Source organism: Python bivittatus, unplaced genomic scaffold (assembly GCF_059951505.1).
Source record: "Python bivittatus isolate LINGU-HERP-01145 unplaced genomic scaffold, Pbiv_v1 ctg000220_np1212, whole genome shotgun sequence".
Lineage (NCBI taxonomy): Eukaryota > Metazoa > Chordata > Lepidosauria > Squamata > Pythonidae > Python > Python bivittatus.
Window position 1 is genome coordinate 21,458,628 of NW_028277048.1, and position 18,640 is coordinate 21,477,267.

Below are 18,640 nucleotides of genomic sequence, written 5' to 3' on the forward strand. Positions count from 1 at the left end.
GCAAAACCCAGGCGGTGATCCACAAACTGTGAGGAAAAGCAGAAAGCTGTGGCCTTTCCCTGCTTCAGTCTAATGATTTGTACAATAGCAGCACTCCATTAGGTGGGTAAACCATAGCTGAAAGGCACTGCAATTCTCTGCCAAGCAGACGTGGCTTTGCCTGCTAATCTAAAGAATCTCTGAGTCTCTCTCTCTCTCTCTCTCTTTTTCTTACTATGTCAGGACAAAAAAAATTAATTCCAGGTGCATGGATTTAAAACACTAGGCTTTATAGAAGATGGGAGGAAAGGGGGAGAAATGAAAAATCTCTTCACATGACTCTATATAATTTTGCTGACCCACAAGGAGTCCATCATTATGACAGCTGGGCATGAGACAAATGGAGTGGTGAGTTAGCTAAGTATTTTCAAATTTGTTCTTTGCCATCCGTCAATCCCAACCAGGAGAGGGAGGGGGAAGACCATTTTAACCCATACCCATGATGAGCCCCACACCGGAACAGCAATGAAGAATGGCTTTGTTTCAAGAAACAGTTTGGTCTGGACAACTGAATCTCCAGAAGTCAAACTTTTATATACATCCTGGCACTGCGTAGGCCAACAGGTGATGCTTCCTCATGTTGGCCCATCCCTGATATACTCTGTCCATTCTTGAAGAAGGTCACAATGTTGCCCCAGAAGACTGCTCTGTATTGGAGAATATTAAGCTAGAGCCTCATTATCCTACCAATAACTGATGGACCCGCATTGTTTTTTTTTAAGGACATGTCTACTACTCAGATAAAATCTACAGAGGAACAAAATATGCATATTTTAAATTCTTAGGGATGATAGCGAAAACAAACCAGCTTGATAAATAGTGGTTTAAGTTTGACAGTTTTGAGCCAACCACAGTTAACTATAGCTTGTCACTGTTGCCACTCATAAAAAAATGGAGGTCAAGCCTTCTAATCAGTAGAGGAGACAAGAAGGGGATACTTGAACATGCAGGGAGACTAAGTTCATTCTTGATACAATAAATAGTGGCTTATCATGACATTCAAACAAAACCATTGTTTCATGTGAACAATGTACAGTGAAGCCCCAATCCCTTTTTGTACTAATCTGCGCAGCTACCAAGGCTCTACAAATTTTCTGTCAGTCATGCTGATTAGATGCAACTTCTTCACTGGAGTTTCATATGGACAACCATCATATTCCATATATGCATTCAATGATTGATTTTGCTTCAGTCTAATGATTCGTGTTATGGAGTGCACACGTAGCACCTGAGACTGCTGTAAAAGAATTACATGATTCAGTGAGTGATTCTTATGACGTTTCCTGGATCTTAAATTGAAAGAAATGAAACGTTCAGAGAAAAGATTCCTTACCCAGACTCATGGATCCTCCTGTACATATTCTGTTAAAATAAAGGAGAGAAAAAAAGGAAGAAAAAGCCAGATATTTCTTAAATTGTATAGTCATAGTTGCTCTGAGATTTTAAAGATCTGTGTAATACAGATAGGAATTTTTCAGATTAGTTTTGGAATTTCGGCCAACATGGAAATTCCTTAATAACTGAATTGGTGTGATGGAATGGAATTATGAAGGCCAGGCTCAGGAATATAAACATTTTCTTAGCTCGCCAGAGGAGTGTGGGAGATACAAGAGGATGAGGCTGGCACCTCCCTGAGGAATTCACACTGTTGTGGCTGGCTGGCTTGGGAGCTGGAGTTTCAGTCTGGGAAGATTCTTGCTAGAGGTTGTAGCTAATAAACAAAGCTGAACTGAATTTGCATTGTTTCTTGGAGTTCCTTGGGCTAGGCCTGACAATTGGTGAATTTTTAAAAATGTGCTTTTAAAAATTTTTAAAAACACACACACACATACACATTCACACACACAAATGCACACAGACTCAAATATGCTTTGAAACAAAGAGCAAATGTGACACATCTGAACAAATAAACAAAACTGCTGTCTTCCAGATGAGCTGAAACTACAACTATTGGCTGAGAATTCCAAGATTTGTACTTCGAGTTCATCTGGATACAAGCTTTATGTGATGGAGACCAGGCTGCCACACTCCTACTTTAGCTAGAACTGAACCAGCACATGCTTGACCTTACATCATTTCACATCATCCCATTGGCCCCATATGATAGATCAGTGTTATTACCATTCCCATACTGCGAAAGAAGCACAAGGATGACAGCAATGATTAGCCAAAGACCACATAACTGGCTGAAAGTTAAGGCCAGGGTTAAAAATATAAGAAAAGGCCTAAAATCTAGGAACAAGCATGCTGGATTGGACCAAGGACTCATCTAAATCAGGATTCTGTTTGTACCAAAGCCAACCAGGTCCCTCTTGAATGCTTATGAGCAGGACAACAGCTCAGAAGCAGATCCTAACTGTTCCCTGGTAGCTAGCATTCAGACACACATAGCCTCTGATCCTGAAGAGAGGGCAGGTGTTTTGAATAATGTTCAAGAAACTTCTAGTCTGGTGCCTTTTTAAAGCTCTCTGAATAGACTGTTCAGTATAATCTCACAATGAAACCAGAATGTGAGATTAATCCGCAAAGCTCTTAGTGAGGGGGTGGGGAGGGGGTTGGTGCATGTATATGTGATTAGCATTTTATCATTATTTTTCTTTTACTTTGCAGCTGAAAGATAATTGAAGGCCTTTCCCCACTGCTAAGTTGAAGGGCTCTTCATCCATGAATTGACAGTAAGCTACACAGCCTCTGCTGCCTGTTCTTGGTCACCGTCAGTTGCCCAACTTTGCCTCCCATGTAGGCTGACCGAGCATAACAGATTTTACACCCCTTGCAGCTGTCCTGGATATTGTTGGTTTAAGAGCAAAATAATAGTTTTAACACCGAGAAAACTAAGGATGACTTAAGCCTTTCTCTCTTATAGAATGAGATGAAGACAACCCAACAGGAATTGAACCCCCCCTCCCCCCATATATTGTCTGGGTATATTTATACAATGGCTGCAGGTGGGGACACACTGATACTTCCTCCTGTCTAAGCTGCGTGAATAAACAGACATCACTGTAGTGGCTGAACACATTTTATGACGAAGAATAGGATGTTCCAGACAGGATCCCCACTAATGATATCTAATGAGTCTTCTAATGTAACTCAGCCACATTGAGGCAATTAAAAGCCTGTCTTCATTTAGTTTTTGTAGCACAACAGTTGGGTGAGATCCTGTTGCATTGCACTGCAAGCTCCACCCCATTTGGGACATCTGTGTGATGCCAAGACAAACATACAAAAGAAGGCAGGCTTTGTATTGCAATGGCTGCCTCTTTTGTCAGACTGAGACGTTTAACTTCCTCCCCCACTCCCCACCACCCCACAGGGTGGCTGCTGCTACGGACAATGAAGTAGTAAGTAAAACAATCTGTCCTAGTTTGAGATTGTTTGTGAGATTCACCTGTTCTCTTCTCCCTCCAGCATTGTCTTGTATGTTGCAATCTCAATATCCAGGGCCAATTTGGTATTCATGAGTTCCTGGTAATCCCGTAAGATGGAAGCCAACTGATCCTTGGAATTCTGCATGCGATTCTGAAGTTCTATGTGCTTTGCTCGGGCATCTTTTAGAGCACGGTCTCCATTATGTTCAGTATCCCCAATGGCTACTTGCAAAGCAGTAGTCTGAAAAAATAGAGTAGAGTAGAGTAGAGTAGAGTAGAGTAGAGTAGAGTAGAGTAGAGTAGAGTAGAGTAGAGTAGAACAGAACAGAACAGAACAGAACAGAACAGAACAGAACAGAACAGAACAATAAATTCCATCTTCCATTCACAAAACTGCAAAAATTATTTTTATGCTCTCTGCCCCCACAACCTTATTTTCAGTTGATACTGAAGTCTCCTCTCACCTGCCCCCCACCATAACCACTATTGTATCTGGCAGCAATAATTGGCAATTAGCCCTCTTCTCACACCCCATGGCTGGGTTCTGGGATGGAGCTTGGGGAACCATGCAGGGAAGAGCAACAATTTGATTGCTTGGTGGATGGATGGTAGGAAGAATTGAATTTTTCTCCAGCCCAGTTTAAAATCTGAACCACTGAAGAATAATAGAACTGTAAAGTTTACACTGAACATTATAAGTATTTCTTCTTCCACCACATAGGAACACCTTTGCGTGGAAGTTGGATAGCTATCTTCGCTGAGTGAGTTCACCCTTTGTGTTTTTCATTGTCACATATCAAGGATGTAGAACTCTCATTTTATAACTAGATTGTAAATTACCTATGAACTTTCAAATATAGCTCCCACTATGACTCCTATCATGCCTCATTACTGGCCATGCTAATTAGGATGATTGTGAATTGTAGTTTACCAGCATCTACTCCCCACCTCAGTTTGACATAGTTTTTAGTCCCATATTATTGTTGCTTGACCCCAATTTTGGCAGCAAAAGAGGGAATCCATTTATACAGTATTTTAAACTGCAAGCCAGTATGTTTAAGTTTTGATCTTGTACCAAAGGAAGCCTCTGTCAAATCTGGGAACAGAAGGATTTTCTGACCTTTTGCTTCTCAGCATCTACTTTGCACTGCATTATTTGGATGGCCCGGTTCAACTCAGCAATTTCACCACTGTTTTTTTGCAGGTTTTCATGGCACTGGCATTTTTTGTTCTGAAGATCTTCAATCTAATAGCCAGAGAGAAGACAGAAGAGCAAAGGAACTATGGCACAGAAATGTTAGTGGTTCTACCTCATTGGTTCTTGAACTTCAGCCTTTTCAAATAAAAGACCATGGTTCTCTTGAGCAAAGTTTCTTTTTTTTTTATAATGACTGTATTAAATTTTAAAATCAGAAATAAAAACTAACAAGAACCAATAATCAAGAAAAAGCGTAGAAGAAAAGAAAGAATAAAGAGAAAGAACAACAGAAGTGCAGAAAGATAAAGAAAAAAGAAACCGAAATACAAAAAAATAATGACTTCCGACTTCTTTTACAGCAGATGTAAGTAAAGCTTATATTAAATTTTTACTCTAGGATTACATATTAACATCCTTTTTTCCTATAATCTATTAATTTTACTAATCATCAACTCCATATATCATAATTTCATTTTTTTTTCTGTTTCCTGCAAAAAGTCCTTGAGCAAAGTTTCTGTCTGGAATTGGCAGCTCCATCTTTACCTCTAAGCAGTTCTGAATCATTTGCCACAGTATAAATATCCACTGATTTCATCTGAGAGAATTAGCTGAGTCACAAGATTGTGAAGCTCTTCAGGACATATTTCTGAGGTCTTCACTAAGAGACTATCAAAGAACACTTACAGCAAAAAGAGAATTTATTCAAAATAAGCTACAGGGACTAAATAATTAGCTGATCCCTTCCTTTCACTAATGTATCAAAATACAGACAGTTCAGAATTGCCTTCTACAGGTTTCTCCACCACCCCCAGCGCTTGCAATAAGAACTTCTTGAGAAAATATAAGATTCAGAAGAACTTGCTAACAGGTAGAATTTTAGTAGATTTGCAACAAGTCAGTAAGGATGTCTGGCTGCCTACAGTCTATCAGTTGCAGGAACAAAATGATCTTCTCACAGCTATCCCAAATGATACACCTGAAATGAACAAAGCTTGGGGGTGGGGTGATGATGAGGTGTGGATTTGTTTTCTTGCTTTCTTGCGGGTAGAACAGAGATTCATTTTGTCCTACTACTTAGAATAATTTGCTGAGCTTAGATCCTTTAATTCCAGGCTGCAACACTAAGCTCCAAATATTGAGTCTTGGAATTTTATTTAAAGAACAAGTCCATCTTGCAAATATAGTAGCTGCTTACTCCTTTCTGGCATCTTTGTTATACAGGGTGAGAAATATGAGGGGGTGGGGTGGGGTGGGGAAACCAATCCACCATCTATTTTGATTCATTGGTGAGATCTTAGTTTATTACTAGGGTTTTTAGAAGAAATACTCTAAACCATCCTAGTAATGATCTATCAAATAATGTAGCAAGCAATAAAATAAACATTACAATGTTTGCTATATTAAGCTGGACTGACACCACATATGAAAATGAAGTAACTTATGTCACACTGCTGCGACTGCTGCTGCTGATATTTACAGGAATAGCAATGCTCAGCAGTTGAGGAAAAGTTTAGTGAAGGGTTATGAGAATTGCTTCTTCATAAGGGGAACTGATTTGGACATTTTAATTAGCTACTTTAATTATGCTATTATTACATTACTATCCTTACAGTTACCTACTAGGTTGAGCAAAGCATTTGACTTATTAAGAATTATCCTTTGGCTTCACATAAAAAAACCATGGGTCTTTTGGTGTGGACAGCTACCATCGCTGCTATGAACAGCATTGTTTAACAGAGAGAGAGTACTGTGCCGATTTGGATAAAAGGCTGACAGAGTATCCTTAGGCAATATGAAGCCTGCAAGCTAAGAGTTGGCTAACAAGAAGATGTAAATCAGAAGTCAGAACATGATAGATTCTGGTCTAAAAAACTAGAAGAATCAACCACACACTCCATGCCTCAGGTTCATACCTGGTTTTGATAAAAAAGATTAGCTTCTTCCTTGCTTCTGTAGGCAATGCTCTGATACCAATTATCAATGTTCTGGATGAGGGTATCCATGTCCAAACATCTGCTGTTGTTCATATTGAGCACCACAGATATGTCAGAGAGATGACAATTCAATACAGCCAGTTCCTGGAAGTGCACAGAATCTGCCTGAGATCGTAACTCACAGCAATGGAAGTGACATCAACAGTCTATCTAGAAGCAAAGGACCACAGCTAATCTGCACATCAAATTTCTGAGCAATTGATGGCATCCATACATCATTTTAATGAAGATCGCTGCTGGCATGTCAAGCCTATCTTTCTTTTATGTCACAAAAATCTCATCAACCCTTACAAGGTCAACTAACAAAACACCTTGTAATTTTTTTTTTTTTATCCTGATATACATATACGTCCACACACACATACACAGTCAACTCAAGTCAGCGAGCATACCTAATACTCCTGCCTCCTATTTTCCCCACAACAACAACCCCATGAGATGGGTTGGGCTGAGAGAGTGAGACTGCCCAAAGTCACCCAGCCGGCTGTCATAACTAAGGGAGGCCTAGAGTTCACCTTCTCCTGGTTTCTAGGCCAGCACCTTAACCACCACACCAAACTGGCTGTCATACAAATCATACAAAATCTCATGTAAATCATACCAAAAATGATTTGTAGGGTTACAATTGGCTAACAGGATCCTGTCATCAAATTCCAAATGTACTTTTTAATAATAAAAATTATACCAAAAAAAAAAAAATTCCAAATGTACTTTGAAAGGATGGGGGATTCTCAGAGGACTATGGGAAGCCCATCATTTTGCACTGGAAATTTTCAATAAGTAAGGGCACTGACAGGCCTATTTTGCCTTTTATTATTTTTTTTTTTTTAAAGAACCAAAAAGAGCATAATGGAATTGCAGCATTTTGCTACTGAATGTAGGTGTTTTGGTGCAAATTTCGGAACCAGAGGCTGTTGTTTACTCAGCCTTAACTGCATATTCATTAATTCAGCCAGAACTATCTTTCTAGATTTATTCTCCCTAGCTGTATTAAGGCAGTGGAAAGGAGACTTAAGGAGCTTGTTGCTAGCTCGACCTCTCTGTCCTTCCTGTGCCCCCAAAATGGAGAAAGTAGAGGAGGATGAGGGGGTAGCAGTCTTTTTAAAAAGACAATGTCTGTTGAAAGACACTGATTCCTATGTGAAATTCCCTCGTAAAATAATGGCAGAGGGATCAGTAAGATGGATGGATGGATGGGAGGGAAGGAGGGAGCGAGGGATATAATTTAGTATAGAGGACTTATTTGGCATTTCAAAAGACCTTAGGTTGTGTGCCTAATCATTGCTGTTTGCAACAGTTACTATCCAATAAATACACCTGAGCTATCAGTGATATGAAATGAAAATGTTGGTAGTGATTTATTTATTATTTTTATTTATATTTCAAATTTGGGCACTGCCTAAGACTTGCTTCTCACATTGCAATTTAAGGATACAGACCTCTGTAAAAAAAATTTTCAGGAACTCTTTATTTTCTATCAACAATTCCTTCTTCAATTCCATCTCCTTCTGTTCTTTAAATGCATTATCTACTTCCTGGAGGGGAAAAAAGACACTGATAAAAACGTATGTAATTTCAAAATCAAGGAGAATAGTAATGGGGAATCCTTCCCAAGGATTCCAATCTTTGGGAAGAACATTTAAAACAAATTGGATTCTGAATTTTTGCTCTACAGAACGTCTTTCAAAGTTTCCAGAAGTGGGTTTGGCAAGATAGATTTGGCAAAATGGATTTTGCTGCAGAAGTGGATTCCTGCACTTGGCAGAGGGTAGCAACTAGATAATTTCCAAAGACTCTTCCATTCCTTATATTCCATGATTCTATTAATATTTGCATTTGAATGGAGTGCTGTTATTTTGTTTTTTATTTGCTTCAGTCATTTTTGTGTTATGTAGTACACATTTGTCCTGTTCACCTGTTATGCCTGCTCTCTGTGCACAGAGACCTGTTCTTTAAGCACAGAATGAATGTGATGGAAGCATGTTCTCCTGTTAGGCATGTGCAGAAACACACATCCATAATAACACATCCATACACGTAAGAATCCCATATACACAGCAGCATGCAGCCACATTACGGCTTTTGCAGAGAACGGCGTTCACAGCAGTAGCCCCCTCTCTCTGGAGGAGCTTGCCCTCGAGGTCATATGTGCCCCTACCTCAACGACCTTTTGTAAAATGGTAAAAACAGTCTTCTTTGGGAGAGCAGTTCGATCTGCCTAACAATAGCAGCAGTGTTTATTAACTGTATTTAATGGTTTTAATGGTTTGGTTTTATGACTATTTTATAGCAGTTTTGCCTGATTGTAAGCTGCCTAGAATCATAAGAGGAGGCAGCATACAGATGCTCATAAATTAATAAGGAAGATTTTTTCTCTCTTTTTGAAACCCAGGGTCCCTACAGCCACGTGTCTATTGATGCACATATAAGCTGATCTGTGTTTTAATGCATGGACAGGGCCCAGTCAGTCATTCTCTGCAAGTTTAGTATGAACATGCAGACAAGACCCCCTAGAAATGAACAGAGCAATCTGTCAGTGTGTCTTAAATCGAGACTCCAGCTGACAGAATTCCAAGCCACACCTGTGGACCTCATCAGAAGGACTGATTCAGTGGGTATCCCTAAACACTGTGAAATGTCAATGGGACAGCAGTGGAGATGCACACACTCTGTACCAAAAGGAGTCTTGATGTAATTGGATTCATCTCTGCTACTAGAGTTAAAGTTAAATAAGTATAGATAATTCCCCTCTTTATTCCTCCATTTTTGCTAACACACTTATTTTAAAAAATTGGGCAGACATTCAACTTACTCACCTGCTTCAGCAGGACAAACTCATTCTCTACGTCTGCTTTCCTACGAACCTCTTCTTTGTATCTTGCAGGATTTCAAAATGCAAAAGCAAGGCAGAGAAGAAAAGGAATCAGTTTAGTATAGTTCCTTCTTTTATTTGTTTGATTTATATCCTGCCTTTCTACTAGAAGTTCAAGACATTGGAGCACTCCTCCTCCAATTTTCCTGTAACAACAACCCTGTCAAGTAGCTTGGACTGAGTGAGAATAACTGGGCCAAAGACATCCGGGAAGTTTCCACAGCTGAGGGCAGCCTTCAACCTGGGTCACCTCAGTCCTAGCCCAGCACTTCAACCAATGTACCACCCAGCTCCACATTCTACAATACCTAATAGCGTTCATTTTGAATGCTGCCTGGGGAGAAAACTAACTACAGGTGTAAAAAGTACTCAGGCTCAAAACAAAACAGCACCTCCACTCCCAAATCATATTTTCTATTGTCCCAAAGGGCAGGACCAGAACTAGTGGGTGAAAATTATAAAGTAGGATGTTTAGGCTAGACATCAAGAGGAACTTCCAGACTGCATAAGGTGTGAGCCAGTGGAACAGGCTGCCACATGAAATGGTGCGTTCTTCTTTGGTAGAGGTCTTCAAACAGGCACTAGATGCTTATCTGCCAGAGATGCTGGAGTGTGTCACGCACTGAGCAGGGCGTTGGATTTTTAAGACAACTTCCAATTCTATGATTCTATGACATCACTTATACATGGTGTGGAAGTGGAATGACTGGATATGAGGGAATGTGGGGCCAGTGGTATCATTCCATTGATCCTCCAGCTAGTGGACATAATCTGAAGGGAGTGCTGAAGTTATCAAAAGCCTGATGTGATGCTGCCATGATAGGGATTCCCCTCCAGACAAGAAAATGGTCACTAAAGGTGTTCGGTATGAGGTGGGGAAAACAATAAGTCTGTACAACACTTCAGTTTCTATTCCAGAAAAATGGTTTCAGAGCATGCAGAGACATAAGCATAGCACCTCACTGCAATTCTTTAAATCTACACTTTTTCACACGGTCAAAGATGAGGCTGCTTTGAAGAATTGTGGACAGGAACAACATATGTATCCATGCATTCTGAAAAGCATTTGAGGATGGAATCTGAAGTGCTGCCCAACCCTAGTTGAAGGTAACTTTGCAATATGTTGAAATTGTCACCCATTTTCTATCATTAGCTATTGCTGAGGGGAGAGAAGGAAGAGAAGCAATATTTGCAGCCATATTCTCCAGGTTCCTCTTCTGTGCAAAGAGTTTTGAGGGGGATTAGAATCCTTTGGCATCCACTCATTGCAAGGAATAACCACAATGCATTATCAACCTTGTTATGGGATGGCTTACTTGCATTCATACTCCTCAATCAGGTCCTGCATCGTTCTCTGCTGGTTTCCCAATTTATTCTTTTCACTCAACATACAGTCAAGTCTTTTTCTTAGGCTGCTGATGTAGTTTTCGAACAGAGGGTTCAAGTCTTTCTTAACCATTGGAATCTTCTGGTTTTGCAGCAGCTCCCACTTGGTTACCAATATCTGGTTCCTTTGTTCCAGGTTTTTGACCTAAAATGCAGTGAGGATAAAACTTGATATATTGCTGATCAGTTCCTGAGGCTTTGGAAAGCAAACAAGTAATACAACTTTTTAGACTTTAGCCAGGAAAGGCTAAAGCCCCTTTGACCTGCAAGCCTCACCTGGCCTGTACGATTCCCTGATTCTTCCAACCTAAGGTAACCCTCACTTACACCATTTCTTTCCCCTACACCAAAGAAAGCCCTCAGGGATCCCTCCCAACCTCTTCTCAGCAGAGAAAAGATGGTGGAAAGGAGTGGGGGTTTCAGGAACGGGAAAAGCTTCCTTGATACCACCTAGCCTGCTAGAAATTAGATGGGTGGAGATGGGGCCCAGCTTCAATCTCCTTCCACCACTTTAGAGACATACTTAATGCAGTAATGAATTCCCAGAGGAAGACCCTCTCAGATGTGGGGGGACTTCTCTTCCCTGTGATTCATTATTTGACTTAATTGGCCAGACATAGCTAATGGTCCTGGTGCAGCAGAAGCACAGCCCAAGGCAATGACTCGGACCCAGCAATAATAAACCATCTTCTCTTTGGATGACTCTGTGGGCTTGTAGGAGGAGCCCTTGATTTGTTAATGAACTTGCTGTTCTTCCATGGCACATTTGGGTGGCTCAGACTAATACCCAGTGAATGTCAGTAATTCACTGAAATGAGTCAGTGAATGTGTTGATTTTATACGTTGAACATGAACCAAAGAAACTGATGAAATTGAGACGTCCTTGTTCAGTCCCCTCTCCAGCTGCTATCAGACAAGTCAGCAATTCCTGGAAGCGCAAAGGCCGTATCAGGATGGGGAGTCCTGCTGGTCGGAATGGTATGAAACCACCATAGACTTCTAATGTCCAAGGGCCTATTTTGCATAGCAAGGATGGGCCATGTATCCAAACTTAAAGTGGGAATCTGGGTTTTAACTCCTAAAACAAGAAGCTGGGGCTGAAGTACTCCTTGAAGGAAGCAACACCCTTTGCTCTGATTACGATGGAGAACATCAGTATGAGAAGCTAAGTTCAAACCTCTTCTCAAGTGTGAAAGTGACTGAAAGATTTGGGGCCAACTTCTGTCACTTGAATCTACCTCCTAGGGTTGTGTGAGACCCATCTACAGTCCTCTAAGCTCTTTGGAGAAAGAGAATGTTAATATTAATGGCAGCAAAAGCAGAATTGATATTGAAGGCTTGTAAGTGTGTATATATGCATGTGGCTCTGTCATACATGACAGATGCCTATGTGGATGTCCCAGATATAAACAAACACATGTGGAAATGACATGCCTGTATTTTACTATGAAACATCCAATTTTACTTCAAAAATATGTGGAAATAGATTGAAGAGGTGGGAAACTTATGGTTCTTCAGATATTTGTTCAACTGCACTCCCATCATCCTCTGTTTTAAAAGTGCCAGCTGAGCCTCCTGGTAGTCTGTTCGGTAACATCTGGACCGCTGGCTCTCCACGCCTGCATCATATGCACAGGATCTGCCAGTTTAAATTCCTTCTGAGCAGAGTTTCATTTAAGGATGAGCAGCATTCATATGTAGCCTTTTCTACAAATTACTCCCATTACCTTGGAAACCCTGAGCCTTACTAAACATTTTCCAGATGTTTAAAAACACTCACTTCCTTGTATTGTTTCAGCTTTGATCTGAAGCCTGGGATTAAGCAATTCTGCATTTGAATGCTTGAGGTGGGTCCTTTGAAGTTCAGGAAGAAAGATTTGTATCTCCCTATATAGTTAAAGTAAATGGGCATGTTACCTTTCCTCGGGCTATTCCTTCTTTCGCCCTTTTATGAATTATAGGTGTAGGCAACTAGCATCAAACAGGGCTGCCAGGTCTGGACTACAAAAGTGCAGAACTGAACCTCAAGCTTCCAGAGAAGCACTGAAATGTGGTTGAGAGTTCAATCAAAACCACTCAGTGGAAAATGTGACACAGTTAATATTCTTCCACCCCACCATGCTACCAAAAAGCTCAGGGCTTCTATGGTAAAGGCCTCCTCCTTTATTTTCACAGCATCTCTCTCTCTCTCTCTCTCTCTCTCTCTCTCTCTCTCTCTCTCTCTCTCTCTCTCTCTCTATATATATATATATATATATATTTATTACAGTTTTAATTTTTTTAAAATTTAGATTAATAATTATCTCCCTTCCAGTTCCTGCATTTCTGACACAAGACGAGATGAGACAAGACAGCATCTCTATGCAGTAGATTAGGCTAAAGACAGTGAAACTCAAACTCAATTTAAACTCATGAAGCTCAGTTCAGCTCAAGAAACAACTCAAACTCAACTCATCTTCTTTGTTCGGTCAAACTGAATTTTGTATGGGTCTGTGTCTCTGTGCAGTTTCCCTCTAACACCATGGTCTTGTCTAGATCAATCTGCATCTAGGTCTACTAATAAGCTGTGGACGGGGGACAGGAAACATGATGCTTTTAAAAATGTGGTATCTCCCTTGTCCACTTTTATATAAAAAAATAAATTACAGTGAGAATTCCAGACCCAGAACTCCAACCATAGAACTCCCAAATAAGGTGTGGTTTGGTCCTTGACGTTGTCAATGGGATGTCATTGATGTAACCTGCTTCAAACCTCTGTTTCACTAATCTCTCCAAACACTTTGCTTTTTCCACCTGAGTCAGTTTACACTTTGGATGGGTTCCCAGAACATGCTAAATCTGAAACCTAGGTTAACAAAACACAATTGTTGTGTGCGGGTAACATGCTAGGTCCAAACAAACAAACAATATTACAGTCTTAGTTGATGGCCTGGTCCCCACAGTATGCTGAATCACAAAATATTCAATTCTGTGTTAGCCTCCTTTAGAAACTGTGAACCATTCACTCAGGATGCTTGCAGCTACCACATCGTTTGGCAAGACATGTGCAAACCAAGCTTAGTGTCCCAAATCCTTATACATAACACAATACTCAGTACCTCCTGGGGTGAGATAATAAAACTAAGGAGACATTACAATTCCTGCCTTGAATCCCAGTATATTCAGCTATGTGTACTGTTCCTTCTGCCTCAAATTAAAATTGGGGTGGGTGGGTAGGGAAGGATGAACTCACCTTGTCAATGAAGCAAGCAAACTGGGTGTTCAGATCTTTCATTTGATCCTTCTCCTGGGCTTTGACTTGATGATCATGTGGGTCAACTCCCAGGTAGAGAGGTTCTAAGAGGTGCTTGTTAATACTAACCTCGAACAACCCCTCATTTCTATAGTTTGTATTGGGAATGTCTGGGTATCCAAAGTTGTAGCCACCTGAAAAAAAGCTGTGGCCTGAAATACTTCCCATATCCAAGCTACCACCTCTACAGTTTCTCGGCTGGTGGCCCATGTAACAGGAGATCCTGTGATTTCTCCCAAAATTATGGAAACTTTTGCTGCTGTTGCCTCCTTCGAAGGTGCAGTTGGCCGAGTGATATTGTGCCTCACCGATCTGCAACCCATCACTGCAGCCAGTGGTGGAGACTGAGGTGAAAGATTTCCGGCGGTTGACATGATAGAAGAGCTGCTGGTCCATTGTGTCAGAAGGGTGCTTGGAGAAGAATGGGAGACATAGGAGGAGAACAGTGGATGGAGGAACTCCTTTCATGCAAGACCTGAAGCAACTCCTTATATGCAGAAGGAGAGACCGGATGGCAGCGTTAATTTAGGGTATTACTGGGTCTGCCTAGCCTGTCAGCAAAATCTTGACCCCAGAGGCTGTGGTAGAAAGTAAACAAAAAGTGCTAGGCAAGAATAAAAAGGCGCAAGAAGGCTCTTCTAAATGAAGTGTTGCCATTCAACATTTGCCTTATTATTGCTTCCCTTTCATTAGCATTTCCAAGGTAACTGAAAGTTCTTATGACCAAAGCATGATTGGAGTGTGAAGCGTTTTCTCCTTCCTTCCATTTTGTATTCCATGCCAAAGGTTAGGCTTCCTTCTCTGATAGTGCCCTGAGTTTGGATGCATAGAGATCATTCCATCTTCCTGCTGTACATTTAGTAAATTGATAGCAATATAAGTGAAGAGAGAAGAGTCCTCTCCTCCCCTCCCAACTTTGCAGTAAGGAGGAAAAAAGCTGTTCAGTGCAGTGGTGAAACTGACAAATCTCCCATCAATTTCATCTCCACCAAAAATATTTGGTTTGTATTCTGTTTTTTGTACAAGTCAAGGCCTGCATTCATCATGTTCCCTGCCTATTTTCATTACAACAACCCTGGGAGGTGGGTTGTGCTGAGAGAAAGAAAGACTGGCTCAAAACCACCCAGCTGGCATTCATGCTTAAGGCAGGACTAGAACTCATGGTCTCCTGGTTTCTAATCCAACACCTTCACCACTATACCAAACTGCTCTAGAAATTAATTGCAGAGGCTCTGGGGGAAAACATTCAGATTCATTATCACTGTTTTCTTTTTCACTGACCAAATTTACTAAGATGTTCCACAATGAGCCGTATCTGTTTTGAAGCTGATCGAAAGATGCACACGTTTTGTATCCAACTGCTAATGTTTCTCTCCCAAGAGCAATGAATTCTAATAAAACTGAATATATCGTCCAAAATCCTTGTCTTTGCCCTGGAATTCCATCCACATCAAATATGAAACTTGACAGATGGTACTGCAGTATTTTTTATTATTATTATTTCTCCTTTAATTACATGTTCCTACTCCCTGACACCTGGTCTTTAAAAATTGCATTATTCAGCATGTATCCTTCTCTAAGAACATGGCAAAGAAGTCAGAACAACATTCTTTCTACTGAGAACGTGACAGACTTGCCTCTGTGCAAACGGAAGGGCTTCTGCTAATCCTTTCTTCTGGGGTTCCTCAGAAGGAAAGTGAGTATTCACCAGTTCTATCTTCTGCCCCTAACTTCACCTTCAGTGCAAGCCTGGAGAATCCAGTCAAACTGCACAAGAGGAAACACTCCATTCAGGATAAGCCTGGATCTAACTCAGTTTTTACAATGTTTGCCAATATTATTGATAATCTTTGGTTTGGAAGACCAGAATCAGAGAATATGCAGCCATGGAAAAATTGACTATATATTAGTAACAGAAGTCTAACCAAATTCAATCAGGAATGGCTCTCTTATATACAAGATACCACCCAGCCAGGAAATTTAAGACTTAGAATATGCTTTTTTGAAGAAAAGGAGAAACTGTTAAAAATAATTAAAATGATCTAAACAGAAATGAGTTATAATTGTAGAACTTTAAAGCATAGTATAAAAATACGTAAGTAGCAGGTAGCATTGGGGGAAAAAGAAAAGAAAGGAGGGGAAAAAAAGAACAAAAGTGAGGGCCTACTTGAATGCTTTTTCTTATAGACGCATATTTTTCTGTTTTGTTTTTTATTTTTTTAATTGTTTTCATTTTTATTAATCACTACATCTTTTGAACTCTCACTACAACCCTCACCTCAATGTAAAGCTTCTGCAGCAGGAATACTATTATTATTTTTCTTTTTAAAAAGGATCAATACCAACATAGATGGGTTAGGGATTATACTACTATGTATACAATTATATCTATGTATACAATTATATGTATGTATACTATTCCTTTACCCCTTTTTTCTTTCTTTCTTTTGATTTTTCTGTTGCTTTTTACTTATTAAGAATATTTTTTTTAAAAAAGGATAATCTTTGATGAATGCCAACACTTATCAGCAGTGACCCGTATTAGTCATTCACACCATGACGTGGGACTCAAAGAAAAAGAATCTTAGCAATAAACAGCAATGACATTGCAATTAAAACAAATTTAATCAGTAGCCTTTTCCAAATACACCCCCTGTGCCAGTTATGATTTTTCTGCCACAAAATGAATTGGAATGATTATGTTAATAAAATAGATAATGGAGCAGCTACGCAGATAAAGGTGGTGGTGCTTGATTTTGAAGGAGCCTATGCTTAGTGATTTACATTCGGTACAGTGCCAGCATTATAAAGAGCACATTACTGTTCGTGCAGATTATTTTAATAATACATAGCGTAATTACAGATTGCGTTTGCCAATTAACTCTTTCAAAATGTTAAACAAATGCAAATTAATGTTTACACTACCCTGTTCTAAACAGGGACAGATCATTGGGCGCTTGAGGGAAGAACTTACATTTAATTAAAGTTTCCTTCCTGTGGAGGAAGATACTTCTTCCTGTGAGATGCAGGAAGTGCAGGCAAAACAGAGACTCGCCTCTGTTGTATCCCCTCTCAATCCTACATCCCCCTTGCCTTCCACTGAGAATTAAGGGCCCATCATGACCCATGTCAGCCTTTCGCCATGAAATGATAGAGACCTCAACCATGATCTCTGCTGCCCAGCCTCAGGGCAAATGGGCATGATAATACCCAATAGGGAACCCTACACACAAACCCAGGCCTGATTATAAGTTTTTTTATAATTAACATATAGAAATGGCTGCACCTGCCCTCCTAAACAACATCCTGCCCAAGGATCGGCTGGCCCTGACTCTGGTCAATTTTTGGAAAGCCTTGAAGACCTGGTTGTTTTCTCAGGAACAGGGCTGGGAGAGTAAGTGAGCCCCTGCTATTAGTGAATGGTGTTTTTGAGAGCCACTTGGTGTTAGTTGGTTGGGAATGGTATTTTTTTTTATATAAAAAATTCCCCTCTCACCTCCCTGGATGGTGTGTGTCTTCCTCAATCTCAGGTCCTCTACCAGAGGCCTGGGAGTTTGAGGGTTCTGCGCAGGATCTTAGCTGTTCCCAGCACTGCACTCTTCTGGACAGAGAGCTCTGAGGTTGTTCCTGGGATCTGTTGGAGCCCCTCTCCCAACTTAGGAGTCACAGTCCCAAGTGCTCCTACCACCACTGGGACCACTTTGGCCTTTACTTTCCACATCCTCTCTATTTCCTCCTTCAGGCCCTTCTCCAGCTTCTCATGCTCCTTCCTGATGTTGCTGTCACTTGGCATTGCTACATCTATCACCACCACTGTCTTCTGGTCCTTGTCTACTACTATGATAACTGGTTGATTGGCCAGTGTCTGCCTGTCTATCTAGATCTGGAAGTCCCACAGGATCTTAGCCCTGTTATCCTCCATGACCTTCTGTGGAATCTCCCATCTGGACTTGGGAGGGTCTAGCCCTACACAGTGCAGATGTTCCTGTACACAATGCCAGCTACTTGGTTGTGCCGTTCAGTATATGCTGTTCCTGCCTGCATCTTACACCCTGCCACTATGTGTTGGACTGTCTCTGAGGCCTCTTTGTACAACCTGCACCTTGGGTCCTGTCCAGTGTGGTAGACCCCTGCTTCTATGGATTTGCTGCTTAGCGCCTGTTCTTGTGCTGCTATGATCAGTGCCTCAGTGCTGTCTTTTAGTCCAGCCCTTTCCAGCCACTGATAGGATTTCCCAATGTCATCCACCTCAGCTATCTGTCGATGATACATCCCATGCAGGGGCTTGTCTTGCCATGGTATTTCCTCCACTTGAACTTCCTCCCATGTCTGCTGCTGCCTGAGGCATTCTCTCAGCAGCTCATCTTTGGGTGCCATCTTACTGATGTACTCCTGGATGCTCTGGGTTTCATCCAGGACAATGGCTTTGACCCACACCAGACCCTGCTCGCCCTCTTTGCGGCTGGTGTACAATCTCTGGGTGTTGGA

General features: G+C 40.8%; 1 protein-coding gene across 1 annotated transcript; it reads right to left on the bottom strand.

Annotated features, from left to right (window-relative positions):
• Window positions 1-3,030: 3,030 nt before the first annotated feature.
• Window positions 3,031-14,548, bottom strand: LOC103057379 (keratin, type II cytoskeletal 5-like). Its single transcript, XM_088138528.1, has 7 exons — window positions 14,093-14,548; window positions 10,791-11,005; window positions 9,419-9,479; window positions 8,042-8,137; window positions 6,522-6,686; window positions 4,531-4,656; window positions 3,031-3,651 (listed from the first exon to the last, which is right to left on the bottom strand). Exons 1-7 carry the CDS (start codon window positions 14,546-14,548, stop codon window positions 3,427-3,429), a joined length of 1,344 nt encoding a protein of 447 aa, XP_087994654.1. The 3' UTR covers window positions 3,031-3,426.
• Window positions 14,549-18,640: the final 4,092 nt, after the last annotated feature.

Excerpts from the sequence above, each read along its gene's own strand:
- LOC103057379 (XM_088138528.1), bottom strand. The coding sequence starts at position 14,548 with ATGGACCAGCAGCTCTTCTATCATGTCAACCGCCGGAAATCTTTCACC. Across the intron at positions 11,006-14,092 it reads TTGCTTGCTTCATTGACAAG|GTCAAAAACCTGGAACAAAG; the intron begins GTGAGTTCATCC and ends ACTGCATTTTAG. Across the intron at positions 6,687-8,041 it reads TGAAAATTTTTTTTACAGAG|GAACTGGCTGTATTGAATTG; the intron begins GTCTGTATCCTT and ends GTGCACTTCCAG.